The 16,850-nt window shown below is 41.4% G+C and overlaps 1 protein-coding gene across 1 annotated transcript in view; it reads left to right on the forward strand.

Moving 5' to 3' along the window:
- SORCS1 (sortilin related VPS10 domain containing receptor 1) overlaps window positions 1-16,850 on the forward strand; it is a 340,603-nt gene that overhangs the window by 299,128 nt on the left and 24,625 nt on the right. Inside the window, 4 exon segments of the mRNA XM_033149720.1 lie at window positions 1,379-1,492; window positions 2,751-2,922; window positions 9,266-9,452; window positions 15,826-15,959. Coding sequence (XP_033005611.1) covers window positions 1,379-1,492; window positions 2,751-2,922; window positions 9,266-9,452; window positions 15,826-15,959 — 607 coding nt within the window.

Raw genomic sequence — 16,850 nt, forward strand, 5'->3', positions numbered from 1 at the left:
GTGTTTAGCATGCTTGCAAAAAGACTCAGGAATGTCATACATATGAAAGAGTGAAGTGAAAATGTTAGATCAGTTCCACTGTCAAAAAGAACAGATGGGGTCAGGACTTTTTATCCAGCTGGAACTTGCCAGAGCTGAGCTTCGGCACCTCTAAGGTAGGTGCCATTGCCATTCTAAAAGAATGAGGGGGGTTTTCATGGTGAATTACAGCACCCCTTTTCCAGAAAAATAGCACTGGACAGGGCTGCCCAACAAGTGCTAACTGCATCATCCTTTCTCTACCTCTGTACCTTTTCTTGTGCACTCTTAGCAGAAGTTCAGCCTTCATTCTCCCCTCCCTTTGCATATCACTTGTTTTCAAAGGAAATTGAGCAATTCTTGGGACAACACTTAGCTCAATTGTGGACCACACATTTTGCGCCCAAAAGGTCCCACATTCAACCTCTGACATCTCCAGTAAAAGGATCTCAGATATCGAATCTGAGGGGACAGTCTTAGAAACTAGTGGGGAGTCAGAATAGACAGTCTACTGAACCTGATTGGCCAGTGGTGAGATCTGATATAAGGCAGCTTCATTTCCTCTGGCCATAGTTATACTCTAGATAACTTCCAACATCACACAACAACCCAGAGAAGTGAAGGCGACAAAATGCACGGGGAGTCTGGTACATATTCACTGTGCTTTGACCTACCTATCCACTGGGTACTAAAGAGTAGTTTCTGCTAAAACTGTAATACTGAAATGAATGGTCATAATCCAAAATCAATCAGGCTCAAAAGTTGTATAGTTACTGACAGAGCCGTACCTTCCTTGTGCCCCTGGGAAGGAGCTATATCAGCACCCCCACCCCCACCCATTTGCCCTTGGCAAGGAGATGTATCAGCGCCTCTGAAGCCGGGAGAGACCATGGACCAGAAACTCAAGAAGTTTGCTTTTTTCTGCCTTTCATGCTCTGCCAGTGTCTTTCTCCATGGCTGTCGGTGTGGTGTCTTCTCTCCTCCTCTCCTCCTCCTCTGTTGCCTGAGCATTGCATACCGATAGGTGGGCTCCTAGCCACTCCAAGCCAGAGTGGGGAGGTATGGTTTTTGAGCCATTGGTGGGATCCAATCTGACCAACTCCTATGTATGTCTATGATTATTGATTGAGGCAAATGCAGACAAGAAGCCCAGAGCTGTAGAACACCATCCTCAAGTTGTAGACAGATGTATGTATACCTGTGTGAAATCAATATATGTGCAGAAGGCAAAGTAAGCTCCCAGGGCTGTATTTATGTGAATGTGGTATACCTCTGCAGGCTTCACTGTAACATGATCTCTCAGAATTATGTGCTTCTGATTCGCATATCACTGAAACGATCTCTCCTTCATTCACACCAGTGACTATGGATTTGAGCGTCACAGCAATGGCCAGTGTTTGCCAGCATTTTGGTACAACCCATCGTCCTTGTCAAAAGACTGCAGTATCGGTCAGAGTTATCTCAACAGCACTGGGTGAGTTGTTTTCAGATCAGACTTACCAGAATCTAGTTGTTAATATTTGTGAATGGTTGTTAAGCTTTCCTCATGCAGTTCATCAGGTCTATTGCAGAGCAAGGCTTCAAATGCGGGGGGTCTTGCCAAGGGATTCTAAGCCAGTCTAGCTATCAGCCATGCACATGACCCAGCCTTCCCTGCTGTCCCAATCTGGAGCTGGCACAAAAAAGTAATATTTATCCTTCCTCTCTGGCTGGCATCAGCACCAGAGCTTTGGAAATGGTGGCATCTCCGCATCTCCATTTATCCTCATTTTGTTGTAGGTTGTGTAACCACTATACCTTTAAAGCACATTAAAAGTACACACACACACCCCTCAAAGAATTGTGGGCACTGTAGTTTTTTTTAAGAGTTGCTGGGAATTTTAGCTCTGTGAGAGGTAAACTACAATGCCCATAGTTCTTCGAGGGAGAGAATCTGCTTTGAATATGCTTTTAAGTGTGCACATAACCTATGCTGTTTTGTGATAAAATTCCTTATTATTGATTGCTGTCAGATTAATTTGTTGTTGTTCAGTCATTCAGTCGTGTCTGACTCTTCGTGACCCCATGGACCAGAGCACGCCAGGCACGCCTATCCTTCACTGCCTCTCGCAGTTTGGCCAAACTCATGTTAGTAGCTTCGAGAACACTGTCCAACCATCTCATCCTCTGTCGTCCCCTTCTCCTTGTGCCCTCCATCTTTCCCAACATCAGGGTCTTTTCCAGGGAGTCTTCCCTTCTCATGAGGTGGCAAAGTACTGGAGCCTCAACTTCAGGATCTGTCCTTCTAGTGAGCACTCAGGGCTGATTTCTTTAAGAATGGATAGGTTTGATCTTCTTGCAGTCCATGGGACTCTCAAGAGTCTCCTCCAGCACCATAATTCAAAAGCATCAATTCTTCGGCGATCAGCCTTCTTGATGGTCCAGCTCTCACTTCCGTACATTACTACTGGGAAAACCATAGCTTTAACTATACGGACCTCTGTCGGCAGGGTGATGTCTTTGCTTTTTAAGATGCTGTCTAGGTTTGTCATTGCTTTTCTCCCAAGAAGCAGGCGCCTTCTAATTTCGTGACTGCTGTCACCATCTGCAGTGATCATGGAACCCAAGAAAGTGAAATCAGATTAATATTTAGTGTCATTAATGGGTTTATTTATTTTGGCTGCTTTATTATATCTGTGCATCATGCAGTGGTCCTTCTTTACACAGTCCTGTCTGCTTCCTGCTTTCAACAGGTATAGGAAGGTTGTATCTAATAACTGCACAGATGGTGTGCGTGAACAGTACACAGCCAAGCCTCAGCAGTGTCCTGGCAAAGCTCCACGAGGACTTCGAGTTGTCACTTCAGATGGCACATTGACATCAGAACAAGGGCACAATGTTACCTTCATGGTGCAGCTGGAGGAGGTATGTTGTGTTTCCCACTTTTCCCACTGGGGCTTTTGAGTCTGAATCGTTTAGAAGAAAATGGATAGAAGTGAACACAATTAATTAGCCAGTACGATTTAACTGATTAATGGCTTTATAAATATGAGCTGTATATCTGGGCTGCAATAAGCAGGGCCTCGTTAACTTCTGTAACCTTTGCTCACTTCCACTTTTGCCCTTCCCAATTCCTTGAAGGGTAGGCCCGAAAGTGAAGTTACCTGGGCAAATATTGCCAAGCAAATGGCAAAGCCAGCATTTAGGGGATATGGAAAATGCACATTTCTGAAACAATGCATTCTGTCAAATACCATTTGTTACTTACATGAGGCATGGAGGACACCAAATCTTGTTTAAGAAGTGCTGGTTGTGGATTAGTTTCCATGTTGAAACAGACAATTTTGTTCTTCTCGAATCCCACAACTTAGTGACTTGAAAAGTCAACACTTACTGGTGAAAAGACAGCCAAGGAATAATAAAGACCCTGACATCCGTTCTATCAACCATTGAACTCAACATTATCAAATGCAAGTACTCATGGGATAGTTTTATGATAGGTGCATTTGCAAGGAGTTAAGATGGGGCATTCACTCTGCAGAAATCCAGAGAAACCCTCACTCATTGGTTCCCATCTTTATACATGTTTAAGAAATAGATGCTACAAAACTGACTGCAGCATCTGAATCAAAGCAATTTATGCAATATAAGATAGCATATAAGTATAGAGGGTATATTTGTGTTAAGACATGGAAAGCTTTTTGCTACCAATTTTCTTACTCCACATCCAATCCAAATTTGGCTCAAGACATGTGTGTGTGTGTGTGAGAGAGAGAGAGAGAAAGAGAGAGAGAGAGAGAGAGAGAGAGAGAGAGAGAGAGAGAGAGAATTAAAATTCCTATGCTATAGGTATCTTAAAAACCAGTTAAGCACCATCTCTGCACTGGACTATGGGTTGAAGAAATTGAGTTAATCTGCATAAAGACCAGAAAAAGCAAATGCTTGAGAATTACATTCTGGAAGACAACTGAGGAGAAACAACAAATTGCCTGCTGCAAAAACTGATTTAAAATATGTTTTAAACATCTGCAAGGATAAAGAGATAACAAGTCACTGCTTAACTGAAAGCTTCCAATTAAATGTGAAGCTTGGGATTAGATTTTAAAACTATTTGATTACATCTCATTGTTTAACACTTTGATTTACATGTAAGGCCCAGCACTTTATAGAAAAAAAAAATCATGCTTGCAGCCTCTTGGGTGAAACTGAAATTGATTGTTTGAAGGTGTTGTCCTCATTAAGATGATTAAAATTAGCAGTATCATCTCCTCCCACATTGAAACTCCATGGATGACTTACACGTAATCAAGTTATAATCATATTCTGTAAATGGGGCAGGCTGTTACTTTTGAATGCATAGGTGTAAAGAATCTCAGAGGCTGTGAGAAGAATTCAGGTATAAAATGCAGCTAATTATTTAACACCTTGCTTGTTCATATAGCCATGGTTTAGGCATGTGCATCAGCTCTGTGTATACCCTGAATTACAAGGTGCATTGGGGTAATTCAAGGAAGGTTTTCATTTTACCTCATTAGATTGTTCTATTATCAAGATGCCTTGAGGTGTATCAGGAATACTTCATTTTCAAGTGACTCTGTTTGGACCCATCTAGGGAAGCCCTGCAGAGCTCAAGAGGGAAGGTGATGGAGAGTTTGGGGAGAGGATCTCTTATTCTGATGGATGGGGCTAGCTTTTAATCATAGTGAATTATTTCCTCAGGGCACTCCAATCATGTTGAGTTGGTGGAAGGGTTGAAAACTGCTTAGAATCATAGAATCACAGAATTGGAGAGATAAAATGGACCCCAGGGTCATCTAGTCCAACTCTGTGCAATACAGGAATCCCAACTAAAGCATCCAAAACAGATGGCCATTCAACCTCTGCTTAAATACCTCCAATGAAGGATAGTCCACCACCTCCCAAGGAAGTCTTGTCTACTGTCAAATAGCTCTTACTATCACAAAGTTTTTTCCTGATGTTTAGTTGGAATCTCATTTCTTGTAACTTGATGTCATTGGTTTGGGTCCTACCCTCTGGAACACAAGAAAACAAGCTGACTCCATCTTCCATGTGACAACCCTTAGATACTTGAATATAGCTATCATGGCTCCTTTCAGTCTCCTCTTTTTCCAGACCAAACGTGCCCAACTTCCTTAACCATTCCTCATAAGGCTTTATTTCAGGACCCTTGATCATTTTGGTCTCCCTTCTCTGCACACATTCCAGTTTATCAATACCCTTCTTAAATTGTGGTGTTCAGAACGGGACACACTATTATTCCAGGTGTGGTCTGACTACGGCAGAATAGAGTGGGACTATTACTTTCCTTAAGGGACACGGGTGGTGCTGTGGTCTAAACCACTAAGCCTCTTGGGCTTGCCGATCAGAAGATCAGTGGTTCAAATGCCCGCGACGGAGTGAGCTCCTGTTGCACGGTCACAGCTCCCGCCAACCTAGCAGTTTGAAAGCACGCCAAAAAAGTGCGAGTAGATAAATAGGTACCGCTCCAGCAGGAAGGTAAATGGTGTTTCCTTGCGCTGCTCTGGTTTCGGTGTTCCGTTGCACCAGAAGCGTCTTAGTCATGCTGGCCACATGCCCTGGGAAAACTGTCTGCGGAATATGCTGGCTCCCTCGGCCTGTAAAGTGAGATGAGCGCCACAAACCCAGAGTTGTCTGCTACTGGACTTAACTGGCAGGGGTCCTTTACCTTTATTACTTCCCTTGATCTGGATGTGATGCTTCTTGTTGAGAGAGCACAGAACAATTCAGAAACAGATTATATATATATGCACGAATACAAGCAACAGCAGGTGGCAAAGCAGTACAGGCAGGACTGTGTTCCTGACCTGGCTTGCCAATGCTTCCCAATGCTGGTTACTGAGGGGGGGGGGCTAAGCAGCAGGGAGCTTGGTGCAGTGCAGCCACAACAGCAAGAACATCAGATGAAAAGCCCCCATTCAAGTTGCCCCTCTCTGGATTACTTGCACTGCAGCAATCCAGTTACAGGTGGGTAGCCGTGTTGGTCTGCCATAGTCGAAACAAAATAGAAAATTCTTTCCAGTAGCACCTTAGAGACCAACTGAGTTTGTTCTTGGTATGAGCTTTCGTGTGCATGCACACTTCTTCAGATACTCTGTGTATCTGAAGAAGTGTGCATGCACACGAAAGCTCATACCAAGAACAAACTCAGTTGGTCTCTAAGGTGCTACTGGAAAGAATTTTCTATTTTGTTGCAGCAATCCAGGGTTTCAGACAGCAGGCAGGAGATTCCGGGGGTTGAACTTGGGGCTTTTTGCACACAAAGCATATGCTTTTCACTATTAAGTATTTGGAGAATATTCGATAAATATTCAGTACTCGCAGAATATTTGAGCACTATTTGATGCCATAGAGGACCATCTTAAGGAGACTTTGGGGAAGAAATGATTAAGATACACTTAGAATCACAGCTTTGATGCATTGATGTAAAACCTGTGGGAGAAATGTGTTCCCTTTACTGCCTACCTTATTATCTGAGCTCAGTAGAGTCACAAAACTATTCAGTCTAACATTACATTTGTCATTGTGATGAATGAAGGAAGGGAGGGGGGATGACAGATACAGATCAGTCTTTTGTAATTTCATGTACTGTAGAAATCCTCATTATGGGTGTCAGTTACACGTACCTAGTGATATTTTATATTTACTGAGTTGCTCTTGTGTAGCTTTCTATCTGTAATTTCCTGGAGACCCTGCACTGTGATTTAGTCAAACACCTGATTACAGATGTGTTCTCAAGCCATTTGGACTTTATGCAACCTGTGGTAAAAGCACATCATGCATAAATGTATTTCCTATGTATACAATAATACTGTGAAAGATGTTCTGACCAATTTGTAGGATGCAGGGGGAAAACAAATACCTGTGGGAAGCAACACAGGAACCTAGGAAAGTGCCTTATACCAAGTCAGACTATTGGTTCATCTAGTTCCATATGGTTTGGCTCTTAACTGGCTGCCTAGGGTATCAGGCAGGACTCTGTCCCACTCTATCTGGAAACAGCAGATATTGAACCTGAAACCTCTCTTGTATGCAAATCAAGCGCTGTGCCACTGAACAACAACCTGTCCCCTATGCTGTGGAACTAGGAAGTCAGCTTTCAACGGACTTGGAAACGTTAAGCTTTTGGGAGTCTCTTTTTTGCCCCTCTTCTTGTTTTTCCTCGTTGGCACAGAAAATATCTGTCCTGCTGGTCACACTATTTGCTTAAAGGCTGCTTGCCCTGAAATACTGAAATGCCAGCTTTTGAAACATGGCCTTTTTAGAAATGTGTTAAATCCTGAACTACAGGTTGTGTATTCGGTTCAGGGATGGGTGGGGGGCATTTTCAGTTCAAAGGATTATATAATCTTAACAGGAACGAACTGGAAAAAGCAAGGAAATTCACCTTGTGAAAGAGGCACTGAAAGAGTGGCAGCTGTAGGTCTCCTCTAATTAGCCTGGAAGGAGGCACCTTTCTCTGCAGGAAGCCTTGATGTGAATCAGAAGTCCATGTCCTGCTGAGCTCAGAAGTCGTTTTCTCCTCCTCGGACAGCTGTAGACTCAGCATATTCTTTGGCCCACCAAAATTTATAAAAAGGGATTAAAAAGAAGAAGACATATTAGAAGTAACTCAGTATCTTTTTCTAAGTCCTTTTTATATTATGCCAAGGCTGCTATACCCATGTACACCTTGTGCTGGGAGCAAGTTTCAGTGAACCCCGTGATGCCTACATCCAGTGCTTTTTTTCTAAAAAATAATAATGTTTAGGGGTACTCTCATTTTGTCTTAAGAAAAATCACCATTTTATAGTTCAAATCAGGAAAACTAAATACAGTAAATGGACAAAAGTACAAAGATTCACAAAATGTTTAGGGGTATGTATACCCCTGTGTCCCCCCAGAAAAAAACCACATCCTGCATCCGACTGGCAAGAACAGTGTGAGGGTTGAAAACTTTTAAACCCACTTTGCTTTTTCCAGGTACCTTATTTCTCTGTAGTCCCTTACCACATTACAAGATAAAAATGTGTTTTTTTTTCGTGAGAGGCTTTAAAAGTGAAATGAAATAAAGTTTGCACACACTTCTACCCATAACCCAACAAGAAACAGTTTGTACATTGTGTGACATCAAGGCATTATCCTACATTTCCAGAATAATTTGGTACAGCAGAGGCATGACTTCTCTCTGAGAAAGAGCTTGAAATAAGAGTTCCATGAGCAGAAGCGGACTTTCTTTTTCACTGCTGATATCAGCAGTGCAAGGAAAACTCTTGCTTGCCTGGAGTTGAGGCCAGGTGTTTTCTTGAAGGGTGTGAGGGACTTAGATGCCAATCCTGTGCACACTTACCTTGGAATAAGCACCATTGAACACATTGGGACTTAACTTCCGAATTAAACATGCATGGGTTTATGCCACATGAGATTAAGTTAGGATGCAATAATGGTTTTCCAATATTTAAAATGACTTTATGAACAAACATTTCTCTCACAGATATACATGCATACACATTCACATATATGTACACACAGTCACTTTGTTGTGAAATTCCTAAATGAGGTTTTGCATCTTTAGGGTTCTGACTTTTGTGGCATACACAATTTGGACCAGAATCAAGCAGTCCTGTCATTCTGAGATCCATTTTTGAGATCTGACTGTACTGCAGATACTGCAATCCACTAGGAAGTTTTTTGAGATCTGTACTACTGCAGATACTGCAATCCACTAGGAAGTTTTGGCAGAGTAGCATTAAGTGTTTCTGTGGTTCACCAAAACCCAATTATAGCAGTGTGCTAAAACAGCTGCCTCAAATTTGCTATCCCATTCGCAGGCAGAAAATTGGGAGAAGCAATTTTGGGATTCATAATTCAACTCATGTTGTGAACCCCTAAAATAGTTTGGGGAGCAGAGAACAACTGTGTCAGGACTGGCAGTTCCTACTTTTGTGTTCTAATTCACTGATTTTGGCAGGGGCTCTTAAACAGAAAAAAGGCAAGAAGCCCCCTCCCCAGAATAACTTTGCCTACCCCAAAACAATTTCATTCTTCTCCTTTAGTTTTGCCTCAGTGGTTTTGTCAAAATCTCCCCTCAACTAATTTTTGCTGAACTAAACGTAAGATTTTGACTAATCCTTATAAATGTAGATTCTTACTTGTATGCCTGAATACCTTTCAAGATGGCAAATATTCAAATTGCCCTGGATTCCATATCTATTTTATACTAATTATCCTCCGTACTTCTCTAATTTAGGGTGACATTCAAAGATCAATAATCCGTGTGGATTTTGGAGACGGCAGTGCTGTGTCGTATGCCAATCTCAGCTCCACAGAAGATGGGATCAAGCACATCTACCAGAATGTGGGGATTTTCCGAGTAACAGCGCAGGTGGAAAACAGCCTGGGGGCAGACAGTGCTGTCATGTACTTGCATGTAAATTGTATGTTATTACATTGGTATATGAAATATTTTAAAGATTCTTTCTTTCTTTCTTTCTTTCTTTCTTTCTTTCTTTCTTTCTTTCTTTCCAGAGTGTGCAAACAGGCCTTTGTTTATACTAGCCCATAAAAGCACTATAACACAATACTAAGCTTTAGTTTGAAGCTATTGAAAATACCTCAGCTGATATATGCAGTGGTGTGTTTTTTCTTTCTTTAAAAAATGTTTGGGCTACTCTCATTTTGACTCAAGAAAACCACCATTTTATAGTTCAAATCGGGGAAAATAAATACAGTAAATGGACAAAAGTACAAAGATTCACAAAATGTTTAGGGCTATGTGTACCCCTGCATACCCCCCCCCCCCAAGAAAAAGCACTGTTTTTCAATGCAAAAGGCAAGATTTTATATAAAGAGCAAGCAGCCCATGGAACCTTGAAACAAAATTTACAAGGTTCTGTTGGCCAATCTTTGCTTAAACAAATTTTATTTATTTATTTATATGTGAGTTTGTATTTATTTATATAAAGCAGTTCTCAGCATTACGCCACAAAAGCTAAACAAGGATACAGAAATGATTCAGATCAATATTTAAATATCAACAACCAAAATAACAAAATCAATATGAAAGAAATGAAATTGCCTTCTCAGCCTCTTATCTCTTCCCATCTTTATGAAAATGCCCGCCTGGGTGGGGAGGCCAGGCCTTCTTTGTTTGTAAAGGTCACTGCAAACACACTTGAGTGCTGGTAATATCTCCAGAGAGGCTCTGGGGGTCTCTGATAACACAGGGCCATGCAATCTGCTACAATTTGACAGAAGATGATTCCGCAGGGGCCCATCTTCACTGCGCACTACTTCGTTTGCAAGCTAATGAGGCCACTTGATGGAGTAGCTGTTTGCCTATGCAGGCCACAAGCTACAAAGGAAAAGTCTGTTGTCTGGGTCATTCCTCTCTCTGGGAACGGGTTTCCCCACCACATAATTTGATCAACACAGTACAGCATTGGAGTGGAATGCAAAAAAAGTTACTGAGACTCTCAGCAGGATCACAAGCGGCATAGCTTTTCATATTTTGCTCAGTGTTTCTAGAATCAAATTTTTCACAAGCAGACTTAGTAATTGTGGATCCCAGCAGTCTAAGGCAAGCAGGTACAGAGAAGGGAGGTATTCAGTTATAGGGTAGAGAGAGCTAGTCTGTCCCGAGTGCTCCTGAAAGCTGATTAACATGATCGGTTGCTTGTGCTTTAAAGGTCAGGAAAGGGCAGTGTCTCTCTGGTTTTAAACTTTATGCCTTTATGATTAGAATGGCCAAACAAATATAGGCTATATATAATCATGAAAACAAATGATTATTACAAATAAAATAAACTAATAGTTGCAAGCTGGTGTTCTAATGCAAAATTAGTCCAGAAGAATCTAATAAATAAACCGGGAGCATTGTAAATATAGAGAGACTTTCTGTAAAACCATAACAAGAATGCAGAATAAACTTGATTCAGTTTGATCCAATTCCCACTATGAGAACTGAGACACAGCCATCCTTCAAAATCTGCACTTAATCACAATTCTGTGATGCAGTTCTCGAGCCAAGCAATGTTTACAAAAATGCATATATTACAGAAAAATCTCCATAAATGTGAAGCCACTAGTGAAAATAACATAAACATGCATTATATTAGTGAAAATTACTTGCAACAATGCATCCGTTAGTCAAAATTGCATATGAAACTGTGCCTGCCACCTGTGAGCAGAAATTCACACTAAAAAGCTGATGGATTTTCATGAGGAATCTTCTCATTATTTTAAACCACACAAATTGCTGCAAAATGTGGAGAACTGAATTTAAGAATTGAAAAATGAGAAACAGAGAGAACCAAAATGTATGGGTTCTTATGTCTATAACCATTGCCCATAGACATTAGAGCACATAGGAAGCTGCCTTATACTGAGTCTTGGTAATTATTTATTTATTTATTTATTTATTTATTTATACCCTGCCCATCCGGTTGGGTTTCCCCAGTCACTCTGGGTGGCTCCCAACAGATTAAAAACAGAATAAAACATTAAAAGCTTCCCTAAACAGGGCTGCCTTCAGATGTCTTCTAAAAGTCAGATAGTTGTTTATTTCCTTGACATCTGATGGGAGGGTGCCACCACCAAGAAGGCCCTCTGCCTGGTAAGTATTTCAAGGCAGAGACAGTGGCGGAGCATCATGTTCCGACACCGGGGGGTGAAGAGCACGCCGCCTGCAGGGGCGGGGCACCCAGCGCGGGCGGGGGGCAGCCGCGATGGCACCCCACTGGGATCGTGCTGCCGGGGGCGGGGCATTCCTCCTGCACTCTTCCTCCACCAGTGGGCAGAAATCTCAGGCGGAGATCTTGCCCATCACTTGCAACCTGATGTGGGATCTCCTACATGCAAGGCATATCAATGCCTCTCTATGCAAGGCTCTACCACAGAGCAACAGTTTCCCCTCTGCCCAAAAGAGCTGCACTTGGCACTTGAACCAACAGAAGCATGAGAAGACTTGGAACACACACACTAGAGACGTTTACCCTCCAAAGCCTGGATGGTTGTAGGACCAGTGACAGTGACATGCTGGGGATGACAGGGCTAGCTAGCATGTCCTTGGTTTGCTCACTGTATGGGAAAAAGCACACTAAGGTCTCATCTGTGGGGGAAACAGGATATACCAATTCCATGAACATGAATGCTCCTTGTGGAGGCAAACCTTATATTTTTAGGAGGGCTTGAAAAGTTTTAAATAACAATTGACCCCAAGATCATAAAAGGTTGTCCAACTCTGCAAGAAAAAGTAATGTGTATTTTTATTGCTATCAATATCGTGTAGATAGGAGTATAACACCACCTGCTGTTCCAAAGCTGCATTATTTTGTTTTGTTTTGAAACACACTGATTTCAGAAGTAAATCGTAATTACCCGTTTTGGTGATTTAAAAAACACACACCCTGAATATCCAACATTCTTAACATATGTTGAATTTTGCACATTAGAGCTTTAACGAAAAGGTTTCTAATGAAGATAGGAAGTGACACCAATATATTGTTTTTGCTTTGTTTTGTTCAGCTCCTAAAAGTTCAGAACACAGAACTGGTCCCCATCCCCCAACTCTGCTGCCATGAATTTTCATGTATAATTCTAGTAAGCAGAACCTAGATAGTTAAAAGAGAATAGTAATGGGTAGGGAAGGGGGAGAAATTCATTTCAGTTTGCATTTGAAGCCAAATCTATCAAATTTGTATTAAAAAAAAGTGAACCAAAACACAAGCATCCTTCAAAATTTGCACTTGTCTAAATGTTGCGATGCAGTAATGCAGCCAAGCACTGCTTACAAAAATGCATCTATTAGGAGGAAATGTGTGTAAAATGAATACATTCATGAAAATAAAATGCTAATATGCATTATATTAGAAGTAATTGCTTGCAAAAATGTGTACATTGATGAAAACTGCATGCAAAGTGCATCAGGAGAAATCCACACTAAAAGGTTGAAGAATTTCCATGAAATTACTGAAGAAATGTGGAGAACTGATTTAGGACTGGAAAAATGAATAACTGAAAGAACCTAAATTGATAGATCCTTCCATCCCTAGTCATGGGTAGCTTGTGGTCATTTCCTCGTCATTATATTGTGTGAACGCTTACAAGAAGTCATATTTCTAAACAGGGCTGTCTTAAGCATATGCAGCATTGGGGTGCAAAGATCTGCCCGGCACACACACACCCCCGGTTGCCCAGTCCCAGGCGTGCAGGTGGGCGGAGCCAGCCAGCCACCTCAGCGTCTCGCTGGCTCGGTCGCCCCTGAACTCATGGCGCAGAGCCACCCGCAGCAGAATAGCCCACCGTGGTGCTCCGACCGACGGCTGGGCTCTTCCCCAGACTCAACCCTCGGGCCACGGACTCCACACCCCTAGCGCCTATGGGTAAGAAGGCCCTGTTTCTAAAGATAGGAAAAAGCAGCAGCTTCCATAATTCCCACTGGTACCAACAGAAATCTTTCCTCTTGAAGCTGTGCAAAGGTGTAGTTTTGGTGGGATCCCAGCGCCATGTCTAGATAAGTCCTGACGTGAACAAAAGCCAAGAGGAATAAAAAAAATTCCACACTGGGTTCCATGGTAGGGTGTAGATTGAATAATAATAATAATGGAAAGAAATCAAATTTCATTGGGAGCATAGGAAGCTACCTATGTAGTTCAGCACTGTCTCTATGCTGACTGCTGGTGATGATGCCAGGGATTCAACCTGGGATTTTCTGCATCCAAAATGTTCCATCTCATTTGGATTGGTTTTGCATGTTTGTTTGTTTTAATTTGATTTTTTAATTTGTATTTTTTATTATTATAACATGCCCTGCGACCTTATGGTGAAAGGCGTGTAAGGAATCTTAGAAGGAAATAAATACTCCACTACTGAGCTGCAGCCTTTCTCTTAATTGTGCTGTAGGGTGCTACACCCTCTTCTGTATTGTGTGTGAATATTTTGTAATAGAAACAAAGGGATGTGATGATAAGCCTCAGTCTTGAGAATGCTTGCAGGAAAACAACAGCTATGATACCATTCCAACACCCAAAATATAACCTATGTTGGGAGAAGAATCTTACCTTGTTATACTTGGTGGGAAAACTTTTTTTTCTGGGTATTGTTGCATTTCTTTACTTTCCTCCTTCTCTTTATTTTCAAAAGAAATTGTTCCAAATGAGAGGCAGAGGGCAGTAGGGCCAAGTATAAATCTATTTTTTTCCTGATATTTTGCAAATTCTCTTTGCATAAAAAAGGAGACTAGATTTGTGAAGAAGTTATTAAGTACTTTGGAATGGATCCTTGCTAGAAATAGATATTTTTTGCTGTTGACCTACAACACTCTTCCTATCAATCTTCAAGGGTCCCCCCCTTAATGCAATATATTCCCAAGAAAAAGCAACACCCCTGAATTAACTCAGCCAATTACCACTTAATGTCTCCTGAGGATATGGCCATCTATATTTGTTTGGTAGGCGAAGATTTTGCTCATTATCTTTACCATTTGAAAGTTGCTGTTCTGAAATCTTTATCCCGAATTGTCATAGTGCCACTTCTCCTAGATACAGTTGATTTATAATTAGAATCAAATAATTAAATTTAATTATCCAGATCCAAACAATTCAATAAGCAACCGTGTCAGTACACATATCTTGTGTTTCTGATCATTCAGAATACCAGATAAATGTAAGGTGATAGTTTGCCTAAACTGCATTTAGAGTTTGGAGGCTGGAGTCCATGTTGTATATTGCATTGTTTGCAGGTATATGTTTTAAAACAAGCAGACTATTACCTGCTGAAGCACTTAGGTCTGAGTGAAAAGATGGTCTATTTGTCACAGTGCGACAAAAGTTATAGCTCTCATATTAAGTTATGTGTTCAGACCAATTCTTCATCTTGGCAAGAATTGTCTCTCTGATGGGTAGCACCCGTGCATGGTCTGATGCTAAGGGGTTTTCAAGCCCTGCTTACCAGGACACTGTAACTGGATGGGGTGAAATTGGGGGGTCCTCTGTAAAATAGTGCTTGTTTTGCTAATATGCTTTAAACTGCCATAGTGAGAGCAATCTGTGTGTAGAAAGGAAAGTTTTTATTTGCTGCTGACATCAGATAATGTCATTTTCATCCTAATTAGCCACTTTTAACCCTGTAAGTTGCCCATGCAATATGTTACTGAGAAAAGAACACTCACAAAATCTGGAGAACTGCACTCCTTTGGGTGTGAGCTTATGTTTGAGATTGATACTCACTCAGAAAGCATAACACTGCAAGCTGCCTTAGCGTTTCCAATCTAATCATAGACTGTACTACAGCATCCATCAGGAAACCTTCTCATATGCACCTGTAATCTGGTAAATGTGGTGGAAAAAATAGCATGGCCTGACAAGGTCAAACTCCACCAGCATTCTTCAGCTCACCTTAAACTGAGCAGGGTTGTTCTACATATGGCAACGTTCCTGCATGAAAGTCACTTCTGTGTAAGAGTGTGAATCCCATCTCTACAGCATTGTGTATAATTTTCTTCTGTGTATACTAAAAGAACATGCTGTGACTGACCATGGCTTCCCAGAGTCATTGAAGAAAGAATATGGAGGCTGTAGAAGCCTTATACCTGTAACTGAGTCTTATATTTGTTTCCTCAGCAGTACGTCCCACTGGGGCTTCCTCTCAAATAAGTTCACATAGGATTGCAACCGGTGTTGAAATAAGAATTTATGGGAAGTAGTCTGCAACCCTTATTGAAACCAAAGGGTGGGGTCAAAGAAAAGCTTAGAGTGTTAATGCATAAAACTAGACTCATGTACACTTTCCCCCATTCTCTCTTGTTTCCAGGTCCTTTGGAACATGTCCATTTATCGTTGCCATTTGTGACAACAAAGAACAAAGAAGTTAATGCCACGGCAGTCCTGTGGCCCAGTCAAGTTGGAACACTGACTTATATCTGGTGGTTTGGAAATAACACCGAGGTTTGTATTTCATGGAGATAAATTAATTGTTAAATTGTGACATAATAACATTATCACGGGGCTTGTGATTTCTCTCAGGGAACAGCTTACAGGGCCTTGCAAATCACAGAGAGCAACTCTCAGCACTTTTATGTTGCAAATCAGCTTTTTTTAAAAACTTGCTTAACTGTCTCTGTTTAGGCCTAATTTGCATCTTATGCAAATCACTAATCCCCCATTGGACACGGCTGAAGAGATCAAACTGAGAAAACTGCAGAGTGACAGATTATCAAAGATTCCAAGATTTGGGGCTTTTTTTCCCTTTCCTTATGTAAAATGCAAGCTTTTTCCCCCTTTCTTTTTATTAAAAAAAACCTCATGTTACAAACCCAGACTTCAGAGATAAAGTTCTCAGTTCGGCTGATGATCTCTCTGCACTGCTCCAGGGTTTGAAACCGTATTTTATAGTGTGTTGCGCTCTGTAGCACTAGTAAAAAGGAATGTTTGCCGAGAGTCCCAACACCTACTCTTTTCATAATGCTAAACCTATACGAAGTTCTCATTTGTGCTGTTAAGCTGCAATAATGCCTCATTACCACATTCCAAGAGAAGTGAAATGACATGTAGTACATTTCCCTGCCTACGGACAGTAGTTAGAATAAAAGAGTATGCCAAAATAACCCACTACCCACCCTGTATGCTGCCTCATTTGTTCACTGGGGGGGGGGATCTTTAATCGGTGCCTGATAAATTGTTCTTGTGTGTTGCTAGACTCCTCTAAGGCTACTTTGAATTTCAATAGGAAGTTAGGAGAGCTCACACTAGCAGGAGGTAGTTGACAGGGTGGTAGAGCAGCAATATGCACCTAACATCCCAAAAGTTTAGTCACGGCTGTTTAGGGTGGTGGCAACT

The sequence above is a fragment of the Lacerta agilis genome, chromosome 5 (genome assembly GCF_009819535.1).
Source record: "Lacerta agilis isolate rLacAgi1 chromosome 5, rLacAgi1.pri, whole genome shotgun sequence".
Lineage (NCBI taxonomy): Eukaryota > Metazoa > Chordata > Lepidosauria > Squamata > Lacertidae > Lacerta > Lacerta agilis.